Source organism: Platalea leucorodia, assembly GCF_965183815.1.
Source record: "Platalea leucorodia genome assembly, chromosome: 8".
NCBI classification, from domain to species: Eukaryota; Metazoa; Chordata; class Aves; order Pelecaniformes; family Threskiornithidae; genus Platalea; species Platalea leucorodia.
Genome location: NC_138830.1, coordinates 45275835 through 45298879, shown reverse-complemented (window position 1 = coordinate 45298879; position 23045 = coordinate 45275835). Strand labels below are relative to the sequence as shown.

At 37.6% G+C, this 23045-nt stretch overlaps 1 protein-coding gene across 1 annotated transcript in view; it reads left to right on the top strand.

Moving 5' to 3' along the window:
• Positions 1-23045, top strand: part of LOC309593921 (neural-cadherin-like) — a gene marked incomplete at both ends in the record, with an annotated part of 66395 nt that overhangs the window by 35493 nt on the left and 7857 nt on the right. Inside the window, 17 exons of the mRNA XM_082319072.1 lie at positions 63-312; positions 417-544; positions 1417-1603; positions 2359-2502; positions 3730-4013; positions 4531-6145; positions 7874-7967; positions 9150-9334; positions 9548-9777; positions 12932-13209; positions 14073-14287; positions 15293-15420; positions 16042-16169; positions 18381-18504; positions 19070-19250; positions 20145-20311; positions 21065-21329. Coding sequence (XP_082175198.1) covers positions 63-312; positions 417-544; positions 1417-1603; positions 2359-2502; positions 3730-4013; positions 4531-6145; positions 7874-7967; positions 9150-9334; positions 9548-9777; positions 12932-13209; positions 14073-14287; positions 15293-15420; positions 16042-16169; positions 18381-18504; positions 19070-19250; positions 20145-20311; positions 21065-21329 — 4603 coding nt within the window. The remainder of the gene's footprint in view (positions 1-62; positions 313-416; positions 545-1416; positions 1604-2358; positions 2503-3729; positions 4014-4530; positions 6146-7873; positions 7968-9149; positions 9335-9547; positions 9778-12931; positions 13210-14072; positions 14288-15292; positions 15421-16041; positions 16170-18380; positions 18505-19069; positions 19251-20144; positions 20312-21064; positions 21330-23045) is intronic.

The window sequence follows — 23045 nt, the reverse complement described above, 5'->3', positions numbered from 1 at the left end:
CTTTTAGAAATGTTGCTGTACTTACAAAAGTGTTGATTATGCAAACTTTTTGAACTGTGCAGACAATCAAAGCAACTTCTTCTCTTGGTGATCCCCGTGTGACTTATAACCTAGAAGAGGGACTTGTTCCGGAGACCAACATGCCAGTTCGTTTCTACCTGACTCCAAACAGACATGACGGTTCTGCTTCAATCCTGGTAGCTGAGTCACTAGATTATGAAACAACAAAGAGCTTTCTGCTGAGGGTTAGAGCACAGAACGTTGCTGCAGTTCCTCTCGCAGCATTCGCTATGATCTATATTAATGTAACAGGTGTGTAAGCTGTTCAGTGATGTTACAGTATAATCATAAGGCTTTTTTTTCTTTTTCTTTCAATTTTTGTAGTTTTCTCTTATATACTCTTTTTGATATTTTAGATGTCAATGACAATGTCCCATTCTTCACTTCATCTATTTATGAAGCCTCGGTAACAGAGGGAGCTGGTGTTGGGACATTTGTCATTCAGGTGTCTGCCACCGACCTGGACCTTGGTCAGAATGGTGAGGTAAGCAAGTGGGGACCTACATCTTCTGTGATGAAAGGTATACAATAACTTCTGTAAGAACAATGGCTAAATAGACTAGAAGTCTTCAACCTAGAAAAGGGATGACTAATAGGGAAACACGAGATGAAATAAAGTAGTTAATTACATGTTTCTCTGTCTTGCTGTGCAAAAAATGCAACTAAAACTGGTAGGTGTGAGACAGAAAACAAAGAAATACATCTTGTGGTTCAGGTGAAAAACTTGCTATAGAGTGCTCTGGTTTGGAAAGGTCTGCATAGACTTAAAATGCGATTGGAAAATTAATGGACGAAAAAATGTGTTAAAAGCTTCTGTGAGTTGTAAATCTTTGGGTGTACTGAACCTGAATCCTTACAAAATATGTCAAGTTAATACCAAAAGTGGATGTATTCGTTACCGATTTTAAAAATCAAAAGTAGGTATATCCTTAGAACAAGAGTGCAAGCTGAAGTCAAGTGCACGAAAACATACATAAATATATAATAGAGACTAGAACATGGTCCATGATACTGAGCAAATTCAAATTCAGCTCACCTGTGGCTATTCTATTAGTACCTGGGATCTTTAGCTGAGTTTGAGTGCTGTTGCACAAGCACTGTGCAAATGTGAACTAGAGAACTTGGGAACTGATTAGACAAGACAAATTTATTTACATTTACGGATCGGCAGTCAACATGCAAGGAAGTTAATTGACTTTAAACTACATTGCTAAAGCTGGCAGTTTTACTCAGCTTTCTTGGCCCTGATCAAGTTCTCAAACACAAGACTGTTCTTCCTCTCTGTAAGTACTTATTTAGTTGTGAACTACCAACAAAAGGAAAGTATAGATTAACAAGTTCTTTTTAATCCTTTAGATAACTTACTCCCTGTTACATGACAGTGGCAGAGACTACACATATTTTGGCTTGGACTCACAGACAGGCTCAATATACACTGCCTCAGTGTTTGACAGAGAGAAGAAGGGGTCTTATCTTCTAGAAGTCAAGTCAGTGGATGGCTCTGAATCAGCTCGACCTGGAAAACATGGGAAACCAAACTCTGGTAAGAGACAGATGTCTCTGACAAGCATCATTTTACCTGGATTGGTCTCTGAAAACAGAAGCTCTGAAATGCAAGATTAAATATTAATTTCCTTTTTTTCAAGTGTACTTGTGAAAGCGTGTCCATTGTTTTGGTTTGGGGTTGTTTTTTTTGTTTGTTTGTTTGTGTAACAGTTGTGTCAGAGTTGGAAGAGATATTTTATATGATGATCAGGCAAGTCTTTTTGTTTTGAAATTAAAAGAAAAGTAGGGCTTCATAGTTAGAGTTTAGAGTATTTCCTAGCTAGCAAAGATGCACCCATTATCCATAGGATGCGGATCTTTGGGTAGTGGAAGTGTTTCTCAAAGCACTGCATATGGTACTGTATTCAGTCAAAAGTAATTATGAAGTATGAAGCAGGAAAGTTCAAGATAGAAAATCCCCTTCTCAACTGAAGGCTGTGCTTAAATAAAGACTTAAAATTTGGCTTTTGTGGCTTCAGGACAAGAAGTTATGACTAAAAACTGTACAATTGCCGTATCAGGCATCAATTATTCATGTATTATCTGTTTAAATGAACTGGATGTGACATTCATTTGATATCCAAGTGCTTATGAGTAATGTTGGTATATATATTGTCCACAACCCTAAGGGTTTGTTTCTGTATTGTCTGCATATTCATCTTCATTTAATGTGCAGCTAGACAGTTTAAGGAATTGTAGCTGACAGAAGTGGCACAGCTGAGTATTTTAATCTCTTGTTTCTTGTCTCTCTAGACACGGCCTACGTGCGCATTTTTATCAGCGATGTGAATGATAACAAGCCTGTCTTTACTCAAAGTGTCTATGAAGTAAATGTGGATGAAGACCAGGATGTGGGCGCGACTATCATTACAGTCAGTGCTAATGATGAAGATGAAGGTAAAGTATTGGAATTCCCCATAGTTGTGTCTAAAATATTAATGAGTTAATTTCAGCACACCAAGACATATTTAGTGGTGTTAGAAAGGAAAATATCTTTTTGTCTCTAGATTTTAAAACTTCTTTAAGTGTGAACTGATTGGGCATGAACATTAGTTCATAATGGAGCTGTGAGGCATAAGTCAAATAACTCTTATTTCGGGAGGCAATGCATTAATGTGGGATGATGGGGAATAATTTCTGTGCCAGCAAATACAAATGTATTATAGATCATACCATTTTCTTACAAATGGGCGCCAATAAAAATGTCCTGGTTAACTAGAATGAATCAGACTTGATTTCAGTGAGATTCATTTGCTTTCTCTATGGACAGTATAGTTGCATTGTTCTTTATTTTTTTGGTATGCATTCTCATATTTGAAACTAGACTTTATAAATGCATATGATGGGTCTTAGCTATATTGCTTTATCTACAAATCAGTCAGGAATTCAGCCATAAGTCATGAAAAAATAAGTACATAACCAGTTTTTAGTTTATTACTTAGGCTGCCTGTAAATCTGCTCTATAGTGTTGGATCAGGGGACCTGATGTGATGGGTATATGGCATTTAATTTCTGTCCTCTTAATAAAGTAAATTATTAAAGATGTAGCTATGAAAGAAGGGAAGAAGAATGGTAATGTGAAGGTAGAGCTTGCAGAAAGGCTAAAAGTCTTTACTTGATCCAAAACCACTGGCAAATTAGTACTGCATCTGAAATTTTGAGAAGTTCTGTTAGGACTGTCTTCTCTGGCTTGATACATAATTATCCTGTTTGTTGGTAAAGTCTATGCATAAATGAATATGAGTGCAGAATGGTTCTATGGTATAAAGTATTTTATGATAACTCATTCTTACATGCCGGGTGTTAGCAAGTAAGAATTGGTCTTTTTGGTCCCATAGCCTTGGCCAGTCATATTGATCCTTCAGTGAATTCAAGGGATCATAAGTAAAAGCAGAATTAATACTTCATTGCACAGACACATTTTATAGTTAAACACAAATTACAATTCGACATACCAGAATTGAAAATGCTGATAAGTAATCTGACATAGCTGCATGTTTTAAAAGATCACAAAAATGTAATACCAAAAATCAGTTGGCGTATGATTTGTGCTTCATCTTAACATGCCATGTTTTCACCTACTTCTAGAAATGCGTATTTTCTGACACTGTTGGTAATTGACAGGAACAAATGCTAAATTACGGTATCAGATCACAGCTGGAAACACAGGAGGAGTACTTGATGTAGAACCAGAAACAGGAGCCATTTTTATTGCCCAACCACTGGATTATGAAGAAACAAAAATGTATGAGATTCACTTGTTGGCTTCTGACGGGAAATGGGAAGATTATGCAGTTGCTATCATCAATGTCATGAATAAAAATGATGAGACTCCAGTTTTCTCTATCAATGAATACTACGGAAGTATAATTGAAGAACTGGATGGCTTACCAGTCTTTGTACTTCAGGTAGTGTATGCAGTTTCGGATATTATACTATTTCAATGAAAGTGCACAGATTACTCTGGTACAATTATGTTAATAATAATCCAGCACAGATATATTAATGAAATTTACTTTTACTGAGGTTTTTTGTCAGTGCAAGAAGAGAAGTGGACTTTTATGGAAAAATAATTACAAAGGTAGTAAGTAGGATAAGCAGGATGGATCATTTGTGATCCTAAAAAGCAAATCATTAACGTTTTAAAGCTATCAGAATAGCATAGTTAAATTACCTCTACAAATATGAAAAAATGAAATATTATTTTAGTATTAGAATATCTACATCGTTATTGTAGTGCAAAGCATATTTACCTACTCTGAATTGTCCCTCAGCCGCTCTCATTTGCCGTTCATCTGGCATGCACATATTAATAACATGTCATACATTTTGCTTGGACTTCCTTAGACTGTAGCAGTGTATAGGATAAAATACGCAGTGATTGCATATATAATTTCTATGTCTTTGTTTTCAAAACTTTTGTAGGTTATGGCAAGTGATCCTGATAATAATGTGGATGAAGGAGATTTGAGATACTCATTGCATGGGCATGGTGCAGCTGATATTTTCACAATAGATGAGATAACGGGCAGCATTTACTCACACAAGATGCTGGATCGGGAAGAGAGAGCACTGTGGAGATTTGTTGTATTGGCTACTGATGAAGGTGGAGAAGGACTTACAGGATTTGCTGATGTAATTATTAATGTGTGGGATATAAATGACAATGCACCCATGTTCACATGCATGCCTGATGATTGCAACGGGAGCGTCTTTGAAAATTCTCCTGGAGACACGTTAGTCATGGAAATGGGTGCAGCTGATCGTGATGATCCAAATGTAGGTCTTAATGCTGTCCTGACTTACAGGATAACAGAGAATGTAAAAAATGAGTTTGGTACTGACATGTTTAATATCAATCCCAATACTGGTACAATCCATGTAGCAGGAGGAATGCTAGACAGAGAAAGGAGTGAATATTATTTTCTTACTGTTGAAGCAAGAGATGGGGGAGGGCTAACAGGAACTGGCACTGCCACTATTTGGATTGCAGATGTCAATGATCATGTACCTAAATTCACAAAAAAGATGTGGCAGGCAGCAATTCCTGAAAACAGCGCCATCGACTCAGAAGTTCTGCAAGTGTGTGCTACAGATGCAGATGTTGGGGAGAATGCTGACTTAATATTCAGTATCATCGCGGGAGACCCAGATCAGAAGTTTTATATTGAGAATGGCAAAGAATGGCAATGTGCCACTATTCGACTGAAAAAAAAATTGGATTTTGAGAATGCACGTGAAAGGCAGTTTAATCTTACTATTATGGTGGCAGATCTTGATTTTTCTAGTATTGCAGTGTGCCTGATTGAAGTTGAAGACTCTAATGACCACAGCCCAATTTTCCTTTCTCAGTTTATTCGGACAAGCCCTTTCTTCGAAAACATGCCTGTAGGTACTACAGTAACCACAGTGAGAGCTACAGACAAGGATTCTGGTTTGAATGGGAACATTATATATTCTATAAAGTCAAATTCGGATCCTATGAGACAGTTTGTGGTTGACCAACATGGTCACGTGATTGTGGCAAATACACTAGATCGTGAAGTCATGCAGAAATACAGTTTAGTTGTACAAGCTTCAGATCAAGGGACACCCGCCCGCACTGGAAGCATTACAATTCTGATTAACTTGCTTGATGTTAATGACAATGGGCCAAGGTTTGAGTCACCATACATGCCTGTAGTTTGGGAAAACATATTGAAGCCCGAAATAGTGTATATGAACCATACATCAAAACTGCTTCATGCATTTGATCCAGACAGTGAAGAAAATGGGCCACCCTTTACATTTTCATTGCCACCAGATTATCAGAATTCTTTGGATTTTTCTCTTACTGACAACAGAAATAACACAGCAACTGTAACTGCTTTGAGGTCCTTTGACAGAGAAAAGCAGAAGGTGTTTCATCTGCCAATAGTTATAACAGATAGTGGGTTTCCAGCTATGAGCTCTACAAACACCCTAACTATAACAATTGGTGATGAAAATGACAACTGTCATGAATCCGGCCATAAGGAAATCTATGTGTTCAGTTACAAAGGTAAGTGCTATCTGGATGTTATATCAGATTCATGAATATAGCACAGTTTTACACATAATTTCTGTCTTGCAGTTCTTAATTTTTTTTTTTTTAAAAGGCTTACATATTTTGAAACTGAAACTCCAATGCTGTAAACTACTAAATAAAGTGGAACGAGTAAAGTACATTTTCAAAGCTCAAACCCTAGTGTGTAACAGATCTGCAAGCAAGTATATATTGCATTTGCAGAAAAAGCAGTATTTTTATAAACCAATAAAATCTATTTTCCATTGACTAGTTTTCACTTACACAGAGAGAAAGTTTTTTTGTGTGTGCATATGTGATTTGGAAAGTATGTGATGCTGAGAGATCTGGAGATGAGAATGGCAGAACTGAAGCAACTTAGAGAAACAGAGGTTCATAAATGAGCCCTACCCAGAAATTGTAGACCAGTCCCAGCTCCACTGTGACAGCCACTGTGTGGCTGAGCAGGATACAGATCTTGAGGAGGGAGGTTTTCTGCTGGCAAGAAAGGATCCGAGGGAAAGCTGGGTCAGTGATTTTTTTAAGAAAAGAATAATCTTTGGGGTGCAATAAGTGACTGCTTCCTAGAACATGTAGTCTTTGAACTGAAAAAAAAAAGATGCTGTTCTGGATGTGTCCTTGTACTAGGAGGAGAGCTGCTCTGGGATAGCAGCCACAGTACTGTGAGGTTTAGCATTGTAGTGGGAGAGAGCAGAGCAAATGCATCCATTGCGTTTTCTCATCAGAGTGGTTTAGCAGAGGATGAACAGTTTAATAATATTTTTTAAAGCTTCTCTTGAATTACTGTGTTTTTTCCTGAAATTACCTGTAACACTTGACCTTAAACTAGTCCTGGTGGCCCTTATTAAGCATGGTTTATTACACCTTTCCTCAAATATTCCATTCCACATAGACTTGGCTGTATCTCAGTTATCATTGCAATGGTAGAATTTCTGATAAATATTAGAGAAGCTTAATCTACAGAAGGTATTTTTGCAATGAGTTATTTTTTTTGAATTCAGTATGCCTAAATTAGAAAAAGATATGACCAGATCCTACCGTGAAATGAGAGAATGAAGTTTCTCAGGTGGATTGGCTCCAGATTTGAACCGTAAAAAATTTCCCATGTTGCTGGATCTTGGCTGTGGAATTCAAAGGTCTCCTCCTCTGGAGTTGCTCCTTTCACTATTTTAGAACAGCTGCTTGGATGTTCTACTTCTGTGACAGCCCACAGGGGCCTGAAAAAAGGGCCAAGAACTGGCACAGCTTGGTGGCTTCTTGCCCGTTTTCTTTTCTCGGTCATGTCCTTCTCTCCCAGCTGCACCCCACAAGATGCTCTCCCTCTTTGCTGGATTCCACTGGTGTGCCACTTGAAATAGTAGAGTAGCAATGAAACATGTGGGGAGTAGCTCCTGGTATGGTGATTTTTTTTTTTTTTTTTTTTGTCTGAGAATTTTATATAGAGTTGTATTATGTATCATTCTGTTGTTGTTTTGTGTTGTTTTCAGCTTTTCTTCTTTCATGACATCCATAGTGTACTCACCTTTCCAGAACTGGCAGAAATCATATCACAGGCTATGCATTATTTTAAGAATCTTGGATCGTAACCATCACTAAATTGAGCAGGAATCTGAAAATAATAAATGCAGTAATGAATGCGGCAGAAAATAAAGTACACTGAAAAGCAAAAATTAAATGCAGATTTATTATAATTTATCTCAACAGGAAAATGGTCAACAACAGTGCTTGGGGAAGTGTTTGCACCAGATCAAGATGACTGGGACAATAAAACATTTCTCTCTGAAGGAAAACTGCTCAAGTGAGGATTGTATTTGTGTCAAAATGAGTAATATTCATGCTTCTGTAATGATTTTACTCACCATGTATTTCTCTGTGTTCAGGATGTGCATAAAGCCAGGGTTATTGAGTGTATTAAGGAATGTACCTTCTGAATGCTCTTTTTCTTTTTTACTTGGGTGACTATGTATTAAGAAATTAATCTATGAAATATTTTCTCCAGGAGAATGCAGGATCACACCATGATGTTGACTTTTAGTCAGATTCATCATTAATTTAATTAAAAATGTTCATTCTGTAAGATCTAATTTGAAAATAAGCAGAGCTTTTAATACTTGCCCTAAAACGTTAGAGTTGATGGGATACAAATCCCAGATTTAAAGGGGCGGAATGGAATCATTTCCTCAAAAATGGAAGGGAATTTGGTGATATCAGTTGATGGCTAAGTTTACAATTGTGTGCAAAAACCGTGAATCTTGGATTAGTGGAGTTTTCTCTGTTAATTGAAATGTTGGATCCTTAATTCCTACTTATATATTATTTGTTCATATCATAAAGTGAGATGGCATATAGCGTAATTGTATGCTGTTCAAAATACAGAAAATGGATGTGAAAATGAATGTGAATTTTTGTCTCCACTGTGAATAAGAGTTTAAAAGCTTTATGTAACCCAAAATTAAAGACTGACTTTCTGTCCGTCAGCAGCCCCTGGGCCTGTTTCCATATTAAGAGGTTACTGTTCCATAATGGTGATCATGTAATATTTCCATAATTACCGATTACTGTCCCTTTGAGGTGGCAAATGAAGATGATATCAGAGATTTCATACAGGCTTCATCATGTTCCAGATGGATGAATGAGTATCTGGAACGACTTTGTGTGGTTTTGTCACTTTCTATTACTTATCTCATAGACCTGTCGACGATGACTATGTTGAATCCCATGGTTCAACTATACACTGCTTTTATTCAGGACTGGTAAAGTCTGGGGATTTGGGAGTGGCAGAAACATCTTCTTATAAGCTCTGCAGATTCTCATTTCTGAAATAAGGTGTTTCTGGTGCTTTTCTGAGGTTGGTTGCTAATTCCCATAAGTTTTGATCCTATAACCTTCATAGTAACGTTTAAAGCCTTCTGAATTATGTTTAATGATTAAAGTTCTCAATTTCTTAATTAAGGTTTCCTAATTGAAGGTTTATGTCCAGGTCTTTCAGATTAAATCGGAGAACTGGTTCTTTGATGATGGTGGATAACACTCCTCAAGGAATATACAACTTAAAAGTTAGAGTTTCTGACGGAGTTTGTCCTGATGTTATATCTACAGTACAAATCCATGTTGAAGAGCTGGAAAATGAAGCCATACAAAACTCAGCCACTGTGCGTCTATCAGGTTAGTTTTATTTGCTGGTGAGAGTTTAGATCAGCTGCTTCTCTAACTGAATGATTATGTGATGTAGGTATTATTATATCAATACTTGATTTACTTATGACTATAGGGCGCTTTCCGGTATGTTTCCATGTTGTTAAACAAGAAAGAAATTGTGAAATTAACCTGTGGTCTCCCAGTATTTCATGTTTATCTATTTTTGAATCCCAAACTCAGATGTCACAGCAGAGGAGTTCATAAGGAGAGATGAACATGGCAAAACAAGACACGACAAGTTCAAGGAATTACTAGCAAAAATGTTACCTGCTAAGCTTAGTGATATCATTGTCTTCAGTGTGATGAACATTGATGGAAAACAGACAGATATAAGATTTGCAGTCCGTGGTGGCTCAGCATATTACAGACCTGAGAAACTGCATGCTGAGATGGCAGCGTTTAAAAATGAGGTATATTCTTTAGGGTTATCATGCATCTATGTAATTCACCCAGACACTGAGTTTGCAAGGTATATATCCCAAACCTCACTGAAAGAATATGCTAGATCTACAGATAAGGTTTTTTTACTTCACTCAGGACAAAAACACTTGTCAAGCAAGTGCTTAATTCAAGCTTTCTCCCTTCTCCTTAGTCCATACATACAATTATTATATGGTTGTACTAACTTCTGGGTCAATAAATATAACCACTCTTTAGTCGCAGAAACATGATTCTCCATTCCCATCATGGTACAGTTAACTGTGTTTTCTGCAGTCAGTGTTTCATTGTGTAATCTATCAGACTTTTGCATATGAAATCAGAAGAATCCCTAGAAGCCAAAGTGGTACCGTAGTACAAAGAATGTCTTGAAAATGACAGCTTTTTTGGATGTTCCAGATGCTGATGGAAATACCCAAATCATCAGCTTGCGGTTAGACACTTATAGTAGAGGCTTGATGCCACCAAGATGGAAATTCTACTATACAAAGAGATGACAGTCCATAGAAAAAGAAATCCTGCTGGAAGGAATATGCAGGTTAGAAGAACAGTTAAAACAGATAAGTGAGATGGAGGCAGCCAATTTTGTGAATGTATTTAACTCACCAAAGGACAACTTTAAATACAAAGTGACACCCTCCCTTAACTTTTTTTATTGTTATAAGGGGAAAATAGTTTTTCAATGTGAGATGTTTTCTTCTACTTCCTGATGTTCCCTAACTGTCCCTACTCTCTTAGCAGATCCTGCATGCCCTCTTAACTCAGTTGTCCAGACACAGTCTGTCTTGGCCCCACTCTTATTTTCTGTAGTCCTCCAGATTTTGGCTTTGCTGAAGTCCTGCAGATGCTGCTGAGTAGACATTAAAGCTGCTGCCTTGCACAAAGGCAAGATGCCACTGCTGGGCTTGTAACTTGCCCTGGACAAGGCAGCACTTCCCAACATGTCATTTGTGGCTATGGGGGCATATTTGAGTTTAATACTTGGTACATCTTATGGAGGGTTTTTCCTGAAGAGAAAAGAGCACTTTCCATTTGTGCAGATATGGTAGGGTCTGCCTGATTCTGGGAACCAAACAGGAGTATCTTAGCACCTGCCTACATCTTACTGTATCTTAAATAATTGTGTGCATTATGAGACTCTGAAGAGTGACCAAGTAGGAAATACCAGAGACAGATAGCATTCATGAAGCATAATGACTGCTGCTTTTGCATATTCATTGAATTACTGCAACAATAATATAGAAAATTGCATAGATTTCAAATATTCTGTGCCATAATGTATGACAGGTGAATTCATCAAAGTGGTAACAAGGGGATTGCTTCACATATTTTAATGAAAAAGTATGTTTGCATTAATTATATATCACCTTTCAATATTTAATGAATAGTTCCAGTGAGTAATCGCCAATAGTTTACAGAAAACCAATCATAGCTGGAGAATTTCTCCAGTAGTTTTTATACATGTGTTTTAACTACAAATATAGAAGATAAGTAATTAGCACTGGACTTATTCATTGAATTGCTAAATAAACAATACGTTTGCATTACCTTCTTGGTAACCCATCTTAATACTGTAAAGGAGCCAAGATTGTTTATATATGCTATGTTTTTCTGTAACAGTATTACATAGCTATCTAAATGTGCATTATAGACTCTCCACTAATGGTGATAGATGTGGGCAGCAGGCACGAAACTACATTAACAGGATACATCATGTCATTATAAAGTATATTTTATGCCTTTGGGGACATGTTTTTCAATACGTTATGATATTTGAGGATATACTGACAATTGATTGTAAAGGTCAAAGTTCTTACAGTGGTGAATTGAGGTGACTGCACAAGTTAAAAAAAATAGAAGTGCTTTAGTATTTATGTATTTGTTTTGGTCTTTTCAAAGCTTATTTTTAAAATATTTGTCATTTTATCATTTGAAAAAATACCTATTAAGTGTATAAATAAAGAGAGTCTAAGCCTGATCTGATGTTGTTAGTTTTACATTTGTATGCCTCAGTGTATACTACTGTGAGAGTAGTGAGGTCTCTTGTATTCAGGTTTGGGCACTAAATACACATAATTTTAATGTATTCAAATTACCAAATACAAATCAAATTCTGAAGCTTTATAGGCACCTGTGCAAAATCCCAAAACAAGTAGGAGGAAGAAATTTGTTGTGCCAGGGAACAAACTTAGTGATAACTTAGTCCAGTGTGTAGGCTGCTGGCTGAAGTACAAAAGGTCTGAAATAATGGCAGCCCTGTTACTGTCCTCAGGCCTACTGCAAACAGCTCACTTCCCTTCTTTGTGCTTTCCGCTGGTTGTTCTTTGGTCTGTTTGGATTAGAAGTTGCAAACTGCAGGGACACTTACTACATTTCAAGACCTGTATATACAGTGAGGCTCTTCTCTTTATTTGGGTATTTGGGCTTTCAGGTCCAACCCCAATTAATGATAAAAACAATGAACTAGCAAAGGTTAATGTAGAATAGAATATAGTATTCAGTATGCTGAGTCGACTGCATTTTGTTTCAGACAGTTTGACATTAAATGTAAGTTTATGGGGCATGACTCAGTAGGCTGAATCCTGATTGCTACAGAGTGGCCGTCAGACCACTGTCTGTGGGCACTATTATTGAATGCGGCTCAGCCCTGCATTTTCCTGTGTCTGTATCCTTATATGTGAGAGAACGTAAGAAATAATATCTGGGTATAACTCACGAGGAAGAATTTTTATTGTGGCTTGAGCTAAAACATGCCTGTTGCTGTCAGGGTGCAGAAAAGTGTGATGCAGACAGTGCAGCTGGGAAGGTGGAGTGTCACTGCTCTTGCAGCTTTGGTCCTTGGAAGTAATGTTGGTAGGCCGGTGCAGATTTAATATGTTCATAGTTAATCGTGTCAATGATTTAAGTTTTTAGGAAATACTGCTAGTGTAAATTTTTTAAAATTTTTCCTGTCTTTTTCAAATCATTTTGCTTGCCTGTATAGTCAGGGATGTTACTAATTAGTACTCAAGAAACTAAAGCATTCCATTAAGTCTATGATGGCTTAGATTTTTCAGAAATTAAGGAGTAAGTAAAAGCAATCATTAGGAAGAGATTGGTGATGTGTTAAACTGTATTTTCTCTTAGATCCAGTCAGCTTTACAACTGAACATTTCACAGATCGATGTAGATGAATGCAGGAGTGCAAATTGTAGTGAGGGCAACGGTTGTACAAACCACCTCGCCGTGAGTGACATCCCAACAGTGATGGATACTGGAAGCGTGTCATTTGTCTCGGTAACAACCACCATCAATGCGGTCTGCACCTGTTCAGCCAGGGACCGAGTTCATCAGTCTTGTTCCTCCTACCCTCGAAGCCCTTGTCTCAATGGTGGGATGTGTATTGACACTTTGAATGGGTACAGGTGAGGAAACTTGTGTCGCAGATTCTCTTACTTTTTTTCCTTCTATTTTTAAAGTGTCGAGTGGAGCTTACAAGACACAGGTCTAAAAAAATCATAAATGTACTTGTGACTGAAGCATGAACAAAAAACCCATGAGTGCACTGGAGTGTAAATCTAATGATAACAGAGTCTTTGCTAACGGCCCAGTAATGGTGCTGTAGTCCTGAGAGTGGTGGAAATAGTGTGTGAGTAAGAAAGAAAACCCTGGGGAAAAAAGAGTAGTATAATTAACGTGTCATTTTTTAAGAGCACCTAATTCAGTATGAAGGAATGGGAATTGTGCTGTTTTTTTTTTTTTCCCCCCTTATCTGGAAGAGTAGTAATAAAGGTGAATACCAGTGGTAGCAGCAGGGATGTAGGGGGAGTGAAATGTATTTTAAACAATGAGTAATAAGGAGTTTAGAAAACATTAGACAGGAAACTTGCTGTATTGTAGCATCACCTGGCGCGCACCAGTATTCCTTTAGTGAAATTATACAGGTCTATTCTAGCTAGAAATTAACCTCCCTGAGTTTTCTCTGTAATAAATTGACCAATTGATGTTTGCTGTTCTATGTTACTTATTTAATGAAATAATTCATCATTCTCGAAAACATGGCCTTGAAAACACTTTTTTTGAGGGAGATAGTGTAGTGGGTAAATATGCTTTGTACTGTTAAAGTATTTTAATAATTGCCAAGCACCCCTGAGACTCTGCTAAAATCTTTATTGTTTCACTGCTATTTTTTTACTGTGATTTACGTGCTACATTTGTTGCATGTAAAGCCAAAAAAAGCTGAACATTGGGGAATTCTGACTGTTTTTTTGTGTTTGTGCTCTTTCAGATGTCTTTGTCCCGCTTCGTTTCATGGACCAGACTGCCAGCAGACTAAGCACAGTTTCCATGGAAATGGTTATGCATGGTTTCGTCCCATCAGGCCTTGTTTTGAAAGCTCACTCTCTCTCGAGTTTATTACTGTGGTTCCAGATGGACTTTTACTATACAGTGGTCCTTTATCAAATCCAGAACCCGGGAGTACAGAAAACTTTATTGCAATAGGTACTTCTTCAGAAGTGTGTGAAAAAATTAAATGCCTTTTGGGAATGGGTTGCCTCTGAACAGTGTAGTAGTTAGAGTATGAATTCTGTCTTTCCATCTGATGAGGTAATTTATTTTCTGGTTTGAAGATATTTTGAAACATTTCCTAGTACATCTTTCTTCTTTGATATCTATTTTTGTAGCCTGCACCTATGGCTTTAAGTCCATCGCAGACTTGTAGAAATCAAGGGGAAAAGCAAATTAGACAGATTGATATATATAAAAAAGTAATCCCCCTAGGAAAACTGTAGTGCTATAAAGGAATTTAGGTACTTTGAAGATAGGTATTACATGATTAATGCAGTCTTAGTTGCATGTCATTCTTATCTAGTTTAGTGAGAAAAGAAATCCACTTAAACTGTTTTCAGTCTCGGAATGTTTTTGCACTTTTTTTAAACAGGCAATGATTTGATGGATGAATCCAGCCCCAGTGTGCCACTGTAGGAAAATTTATACACAAGTAGAACTGATTGCTTTATGTTGACACATATTTAAAAGGTTACTGCTGCTTGTTTTTTGTGAATTATTATACAAGATGCACAGTATGCTTGGTATTTTATATTTTCCTAATTAATTGAAAGGTAAAGTTGTTGGATATCATTAATCATTAACCTCTTTTTTGCTTTGTTTTGCAGTTACTTGTAAATTTGAGTAGAAGATGGGAGGGAGTAAAACCTGCATATGTTAATTGTTTAGAGCATTATAAAATTGCAGATTTCTTATCAGGAATTAGTTGCAGTTTTGACAAAGAAGTGGCGCAATCTAAAGTATAAAAATAAATGCTATATTCAATGAGTATTTCTGCATAATAGAAGTCATAGAATATAATTCCAGTTATTTCTGTAGTGAACCCCACTTTATGTGACTAGCAATAACTGTTAAATTAGTACATTCACTAACTGCTAAAATATCCAAAATGGAAAGATTCTCGTAGCTGAATTTAATTTCTTTTTCATGTTGTATTAGAACTCTCTGGTGGTATTCCTGTGCTGAAGATGAGCCATGGCTCAGATTTTGTGATGCTGCAGTTTCCAAGTCACCTGAATGTAGCAGACAAAAAATGGCATCAACTAGAAGTCAGAACCAATGGTCAGGTCAGTTATTTGATTATTTCCCCCCCCCCCCCCCCCCCCCCCCATCAGGATATTTGTATTTCCAATAGTATTTGCCTGTACAGAAACAGGAGAGTAGAAGAAACAGACTGAGTAATTACATGTATTATTCTAACTGTGCTTGTAGATTTGATGAATAATACAAATTCTGGGAAGACAGCATTGTCAATTCCAAATATACCTATGTTGTAATCCATATTCTGGGATCAGAGGAATCTTTTTCCTGTTTTTAAGCTCTGCAACACATGTGGAATGTGCATAAAGGCATAGTTGTAATTTGCACATTCAGTGTACATGGTTGGACACTGAAATCAATTACCTATGCACAAAAAGTAGATAATTATTTATTTGCAAATGCAGTTACAGTTTTTGTGAAAGTGGTTAAACTACTCAGAAGCATAAATTAAATGCAGAGTTAAGTGCCGCCTTTGTTAAATGGTTCCATTTTGGCTTTACTGTTTATTGCAAGATGGAAAACAGAGCAGGAAAAAACCCCGTCCCTTTTGCTTGATGGTATGCAAAAAGAAAAAGATAAAAATTTGGTATAACTTGTTTATTGAATTTTACAGAAATTCTTAATTCAATAATCCTGTTTTGGTGTAGGATGTTCAATTCACTTTGGATCATTGCAGTGCAGCTGTTGTTTCAGAGAGAGAAGGAGTAGGCAAATGGCTGTCCACTGAAGATCGTACAAATTGTGAAGTCTTTGGGTCTGTTCCACGAAGAGCAAGGTACGTTTCTGGAGATTCACTGAAAGCCAGTTTATTCTAAGGCCTTTGAGCATTTTACCTATCAAATTGAAGTGAAGTGATTAATGACTGGGAGCATAAAAGCATTTGCTTTTCTCTAAGACCTTCTGGGCCAAGTCTGGACCTTAAAGCACTAAACAAATTTTAAGGAACCAGTCTTCCTCCGAGTAGGGTTGCAGTACTAAATGACAACCCCAGAACACTACGTGGCTAGTACTGGACCTTTTGTGCATACTATGTACCATTCCTTACCCACAGGGTTTCTCTCACTTTATTTATCAAGCCACTGTTCTTGAAAACCTCACAAAATGAGGCCAGTTGACTTTTTAATGGCAATAACTCTGGATCCTCAACCTGTCTTACTATCTGATTGGTGTAAGTGTGAGGGCTCCTACTGACAACCCTTGGCAAACGTATTAAGGCAGACTAACACATCAGGGTCTCCACCTGATCCAAGGTTCCTGCCTTTATAGCAGACTCAGAGGAAATGCACCTGTATCCATACTTCAGCTGTTCACTTCACAGCCTGGTGTACTTGTATAAACTGCTGATTAAAGAAGGCTGGTGCTGGTGTGCCTGATTGTGGGCTGCGACATCTCATATTGAGACATCCAGTCCACCTGTCTTTGTTTTCCAGCAAAGCAATACAGCCAAGGTGCGGTAATGACTGGTGGTTTAAATTGCTTGTACTGTTGGGTCAGCCCTTATCATCGGTTAAAACTGAAAAAGCTGGAAAATCTTATTCAAAAAGCAATCATTACATTCAAAGCAGAAGGATGTGTTTGGCTGCATTCTGCAAGGGTTGGGATTCATTATAATTCAATCCTTTGGACTGATGCTTCTTGTCCTTGCTGATGACACCAAGCTGGGAGAAATGACCAGTATGTTGGAGGGCATGGCTTGGTATTAAAAATCATCTCAGCTAACTGAAAATAGGACCTGGAAATATACTGTATTTTTCCACTATGACAAAGGGCCAAGTGCTGCACATAAGCAGAAATAACCAGCCTCACAAATACAGAGAAGGGAACAACTGCTAAGTATCAGTAAAAGATAACGGATTGTAGTCAGAAAGTGAGTCAGCAATGCTACATTAACAGGAAAAAGGCAAGCACAGTAATACCTCAACATGTGTAGATCTCCAAGATATGGAAGGTAATTCTTCCACTCTGGTTAGCAGTGTTGGGCCTCAGCTGGAGTCCTGGGTCCAGTTTGTGGACCAGAGTGCAGGATAGATGTGTACCAACTGGGTATAGTCCAGAGAAGAGCAATGACTGTAATCAGCTTGCCTTGAGAATAAGACCTATCAAGAATGAAGGGTTTGAAGTCACTTAACTGAAAGAAGGGAAAACTGAGAAGAGAGATGATAAGTCTTGGTGTATATTAAAGAATACTACAAAGAGGATTTAGACAATCTCTTCTATACAGGGCCTTAAGTTACAGTGGGGGTTTTCTGGTTGTATTTTAGGGAAACCTTTGTACTAATGAAGATACTTGAGCTGTGGAATAGATAGTCCCAGCAAGTGTGCTGATTAGCATTGGGATTAAGCCTTGTCAGCAGATGGCATGGAGCCCTCCTGGTCATGAAAGGAGCACACAAAAAAGGGAAAAATAAAAGAACAAATGAAAACAAAAAATTGAGTTGGTAACTCAGGGAAAAAGAAACTCTGTGAGGACTAAAATATGTGGAATTCTTTGGCTCAGAGAGATGACTGGGGGACACTGCAGAGCCTGGATGTGTGTGCTGTACCTTTTAGACCACACTGACTCAACTTTTAGGTTTCTGGCCTTTATCATACACAAAACAGTTTTTGTTGTAGTATTCCTACAGTATAGGATGAATGTGCACACCCAGAAGCACTTGAAGGAGAATATGGTGTCTAGAATATCACAGCTGTTCCTGACTTGAACACAAACATACCTGAATTGTAATGGCGTCCCACAGTTAAACTCCCAATAGACTTCACTGTCATGTTTAAAAAATAACTTACCCTTTATTTTAAAGGGCTGGCTTCTGCTCACCGACTGTATTTCAGAGAAGGAAGTAGATAAAATAGTTTTATTCTTTTGTTATTTTATAAAGCCTCTATTATTTGGAAATGCAGTGTAGATGTTTATTTATCTGCCTTATTATATAATGCCTATGTTTGAAGGTAAATTCTATCCATTTTTATTATTCGTGTAATTTTAAAGGTATTTGAATGTGAACCATGTTCTGCAGCTGGGTGGCGTAAAAGAATCGTTACCATATTCCTACCCACAATTGCTACACAAGCACTTTTCTGGTTGTTTGCGCAATTTCATCCTGGATACTCAGGTAAGAGAAGTGGAACATTTTGCTTTAGCAAAGAAGTAAACTTCTTTATTAAATTTTGGGGAGATTTGTATTATACCTGAAACTTCTGCTTGCATTAATCTGTTCAATGCCCATATGCGTCAGTGTAAAATACAAGAAAATTCTGGATTTTTCTGTCATACTTAGAACAACTACCTCGAAAAGTGATTTCTTGATTACAAACAGATGTATTTGTGAGCCAGAAACTGTGCCTTTGTTTATCCCCTACTTCACGCAGCTGTCTTCCAAGCTTCTTTGCGCATTCAGGGAACTTTGAATGGCAATTGTATAATGCTATATTTATGCCAGCTGTCTGCTTTGTTAGGAAATATTAGGGGTTTTTTGCTTTCGTAGTCAGTTGAGTTTATTGAAAGGCAAAATGTGGTCTTGATAAAATAAGTTGAAATCTGGATGTCAAAAAGCAAACTTGGCATCTTAAGCAATGCAGATGAAGAACAGACTTGTGTGGTATAGCTATTTCTGTTTAAGAATGAAGTATAAGTGTTTCTTAAACAATATTTCCATGTCATATAATTTTCTCTTGAAGGTATATGACCTTCAGTCTCCTGCAGAGTCCCTGAATAGCTTCCCTGGCTGCACACTTACGGATGGGAGCTGTGAGACCATGGGGTCTTCTTCCTGTGGTGTTCATGGGAGGTGTCTTGGAGACTGGGGCTCGTTTGCTTGTCATTGTTTGCCGGGTTACTATGGCTACCGATGTGATAAAGGTGAAGTCTGTTTTTCTGTTACATTATTGATAGGCTGGTAAATTTTATAATACAGAAAACTTAAAATGTTTGCAGGTTGTGATTGCTGAGGTGGTTTCTGATGTTCACATTGTGTAAAGCCATGTTTCAGTGTAGTTGCCTGCAGTTTTTAACAATTTCTTTTCTAATTCCCTTTGAGAAATTACTTTCTCAGTATCAGATAACTTCTTTAGTCCTGAAGGTGTTTGTGCAATAACTGTATATTGGAGACTGCATGACAAAAGAATTGTGAACAAAATTATTTGTTCTTGTCACAATTTTTTGAATCTGCATCTTTTTACACTTTCAGAAATATCTAATAACCTAAAACTTAAATGTGAGTGTGCCAGTGCCACTTACTGTGCAGAATTACAGCTACACAACTGGAATTAGAAACTCCAACTGCTCTGTTGGTGTCTGGAAGAGACTCTATTGGCTTAAGGGTCTGCTTTCGGTATAGTAGGATCTTTTCTTTAGCCCTCAGGGAGCCAAATTTTGCAGCAAAAAGACAGCTATAAAATAGCAGGTAGTGAAAATCGGTTGTGGTGCTTAATACTTTGTTTGCAGTCTCTTCTTGTCTTAGTCAGAGCTTCTGCTTTCCTGCTGTCATCCTGTGTGAGCATTGTGAGAAGCATGAGCAGCATCAAGTCAGGAGGGAGATCACCACTTTACAGAGGCAGATGAAGTGGGAGAGTGACTGGGGAGGTTCTGGAAATAAAGGGACATGTCCCAAAGGACAAGTTATGTCTTCTGGATCCATGCTGTGCATTACGATTTTTTTCTTTTACTTTCAACTTTTATTGTGAAAATAATGGAAACAATAATATTTCCCTCTCCCTACAAAATGGTTTAAAGGTCTTTATCCTGTCTTTTTAGTTGCCAAAGAATATACATTTGGGCCAGGAAGTCACATTCGCTATCAGCTTCCTGTCAGTGTGCCTGCCCGCAGGACGCTGTTTGAAGCCATGATTAGGACACGGCAGTCTGACAGCGTCATCACAAGCATGTTGTCTCGAAATAAGGATGAACACATCACCTTGCAGGTGAGCAAGGCATCCTAGACAGTAATAGCATAAAGTTAAATCAGTGCCAGTGAATAGTTAGCCCAGAGAAACATTAGCTTCAGAGTTGGAAAAGCTAACTGAAAACCTTACGCTAGGCACAAAAACTTCAGAATTCATTTTATGGACACTTACAGATCTGATCCTTCACTTAAGATATTGAGCGCACAGCCATGGTATCCCATTGGATTTCAAAGGAATTTATTGCCAGTTACAGTGAATTATAGTTTGCTATATGGAATAGGATGAGTAGTGTGTCTCCTTCAGCTGTGGTCAGGGGTGGCCGATTCTGCATAGTTCAGACCCTGCCAAGAAAGGTGCCTGTAGCAGTTCTAAGGATGTCAGCCTTTCAAAATGACCACCTGTTCATTTTATACATACCACTGAATGAGGCACCTCTTCAGCCAAGTTGGTTTGAGCTGTCAGTGTAGAAGTGATACACCAGATTCTCAACCATTTGAAGAACCCCATAAATTTGTCCAAGAGAGAAGCAGGGTAAAATTACTCTGAGTGAATGACATACTACTGTGAGTACACTGCTACCAGTGTTTAGTTTAGTTCAGTAGCGCCTGAAGTACCTTTATATGACACTGTATGTGCAGTGTGAACAAATGCTTTAAGACTGATGATTTAGTACAAGTCTTAGTTCAAGTAATGTGACAGTTACAGGTCAATACCAAGTGTCAGGTGATGACTTTTCTTTTCTTTCTTACTACTTTGTTAATTATCCACAAGGTTGTTCAGGGATTCTTAGTGGTGTCATATAATCTGGGTGATGGAGACTATTCTGTAAGCCTTCCCTCCTACCGCATTGATAATGGTGAATGGCATCATATCACACTGGAGAGAAATGAAAATGAATTTACTCTTCGCCTTTATGAAGGAGGTGGGAAGAGAGAAATTCTGAAAGCCCCAGGAAAATACAAAGAGATCGTGATTGACCCCAGCAGCTTGGTCCTTGGAAACACCTACCCATTCAATCAAAACAAGAGTTTTCAAGGTGAGGAATTCTTGATCTCAGTGTTCAGAATACGGACCTGTAAAAATGAAGGTTTATTGGTACTACATGGGCATACTGTGAGAAGCATTCCTGTTTATGTAGAGCCCAAAGTAAACAGGTATCTTGCATGACACTTTGCAAAAGAGACAAATAAACTGTTTCGACTAGGAAAAAGGTACAGCAGGGAATTATGTGCAAATACTGTTAGCCACTGGACTTGAACAAAGATAGTAACTGCTTCACACGACTGTGTGCAGAGTATTTGTAAGCGGAGATCTGCAAGCTTCTCCCAGGTGGACTGTGGATGGCTCATTGCATTAGATACACAGAACTGGTTCATTGCACGGTTCTATCCAGTCCATTCGGCAGCTCTCCTTCCCTACCAGATACGACTGTCTCTATGCTGAAAGGAATATTTCTGCTTTATACATGCATTGCATAGCACACAACAAACTCTGGGTTATTACCTTTATGCACTGCCTTTGCATTATTGGATTTTACAGTCACTCAGTTGAAGCATTAACTAAAACTAGAAATGGTTTATTGAATTAGAGCTAACAATTTGAATTTTTAAAATTGTTAAAAAACAGATCAGTTTTCAGCCTGGAAGCGGAATAGTTACACAAAGGTGAAATATAGAGAGACGTAAGGTTAAGATACCCATAACAGATTTTACTCTGTCCTCAGTTGGCAGCTTACCCTTCACCTAAAATCCAAGTGTAAGTAATGCACAGATACACAGCAAGTCTTCTGTATTGACAAGGAAGACACACACCATTACATGGTTAAATGCACCTGGAATCTGGCTATCACCTCTCTCTCCTGTGCCTTTCACCTCTTTAACCAGATTCTAGAAAATCCATTTGAAACAAGGTGGTAATGTTTTCACCAGATAAAAGTATTGCAGTGAATAACAGAAAAGTGTGAGGAGAAAAGGTATAAAATGTATATGCATTAAATAGAATAACAACTTACAGCATAAGTGTATCACAAATTATTTAGAAAAAGGTTGTTTTCTATTGTTTCACTAGAAGTATTCCAATAACTAAAGTTTATACTGAGAACTAGGGACCGTATTTTTAATTTTTATTTATGGGAGTAATAGCATTTGTTTTTAAGTAAATAGATTAAAGAAGTCAAATGGTTACATGAAGATAATTTTAATTAGGACAATTAATGTTGCTGTAAAGCAGCTGAAACTTCAACGGCTTTGAAGTTATAAAATGTACTTAATTCTTCAAGGTATATGCTTTTATGCTGAGGCATCTCGTGCATACGAAATTAATGCCGCACATCTTTGGTACAAAATTTCTATCAGTGACCCAAGGCTGTTTCATCATTATTTGTGGTTTGCTCTTCTTTAAAGTTAAGTTGTAAACTACAATTAAAAATCAACCAATCACAATTTATACTGGTACACGTTGAAGAATATAACAGATTTCCACATATAACAGATTTCCCACAATATTTGGACTTTTCTGTTGAGAACATAGTAAAGGGGTACATGTTCCACTCTCTTGAACACAAGCAGATAGGGGCCTGCAGCAGCACTTGGTTCTTGTGAAGACACTGGGAATCTTGATCAAAACTTTAACAAATTCAGTCAAAAACCAGAGAACAATGCTATGGAAGTTTAGGTAAATTCAGTGCTAGATGTAAACTTTGGTAGCCTGTGTCCTTTGTTAAACATAAACTGCCAAATCTTACAGCTGATTC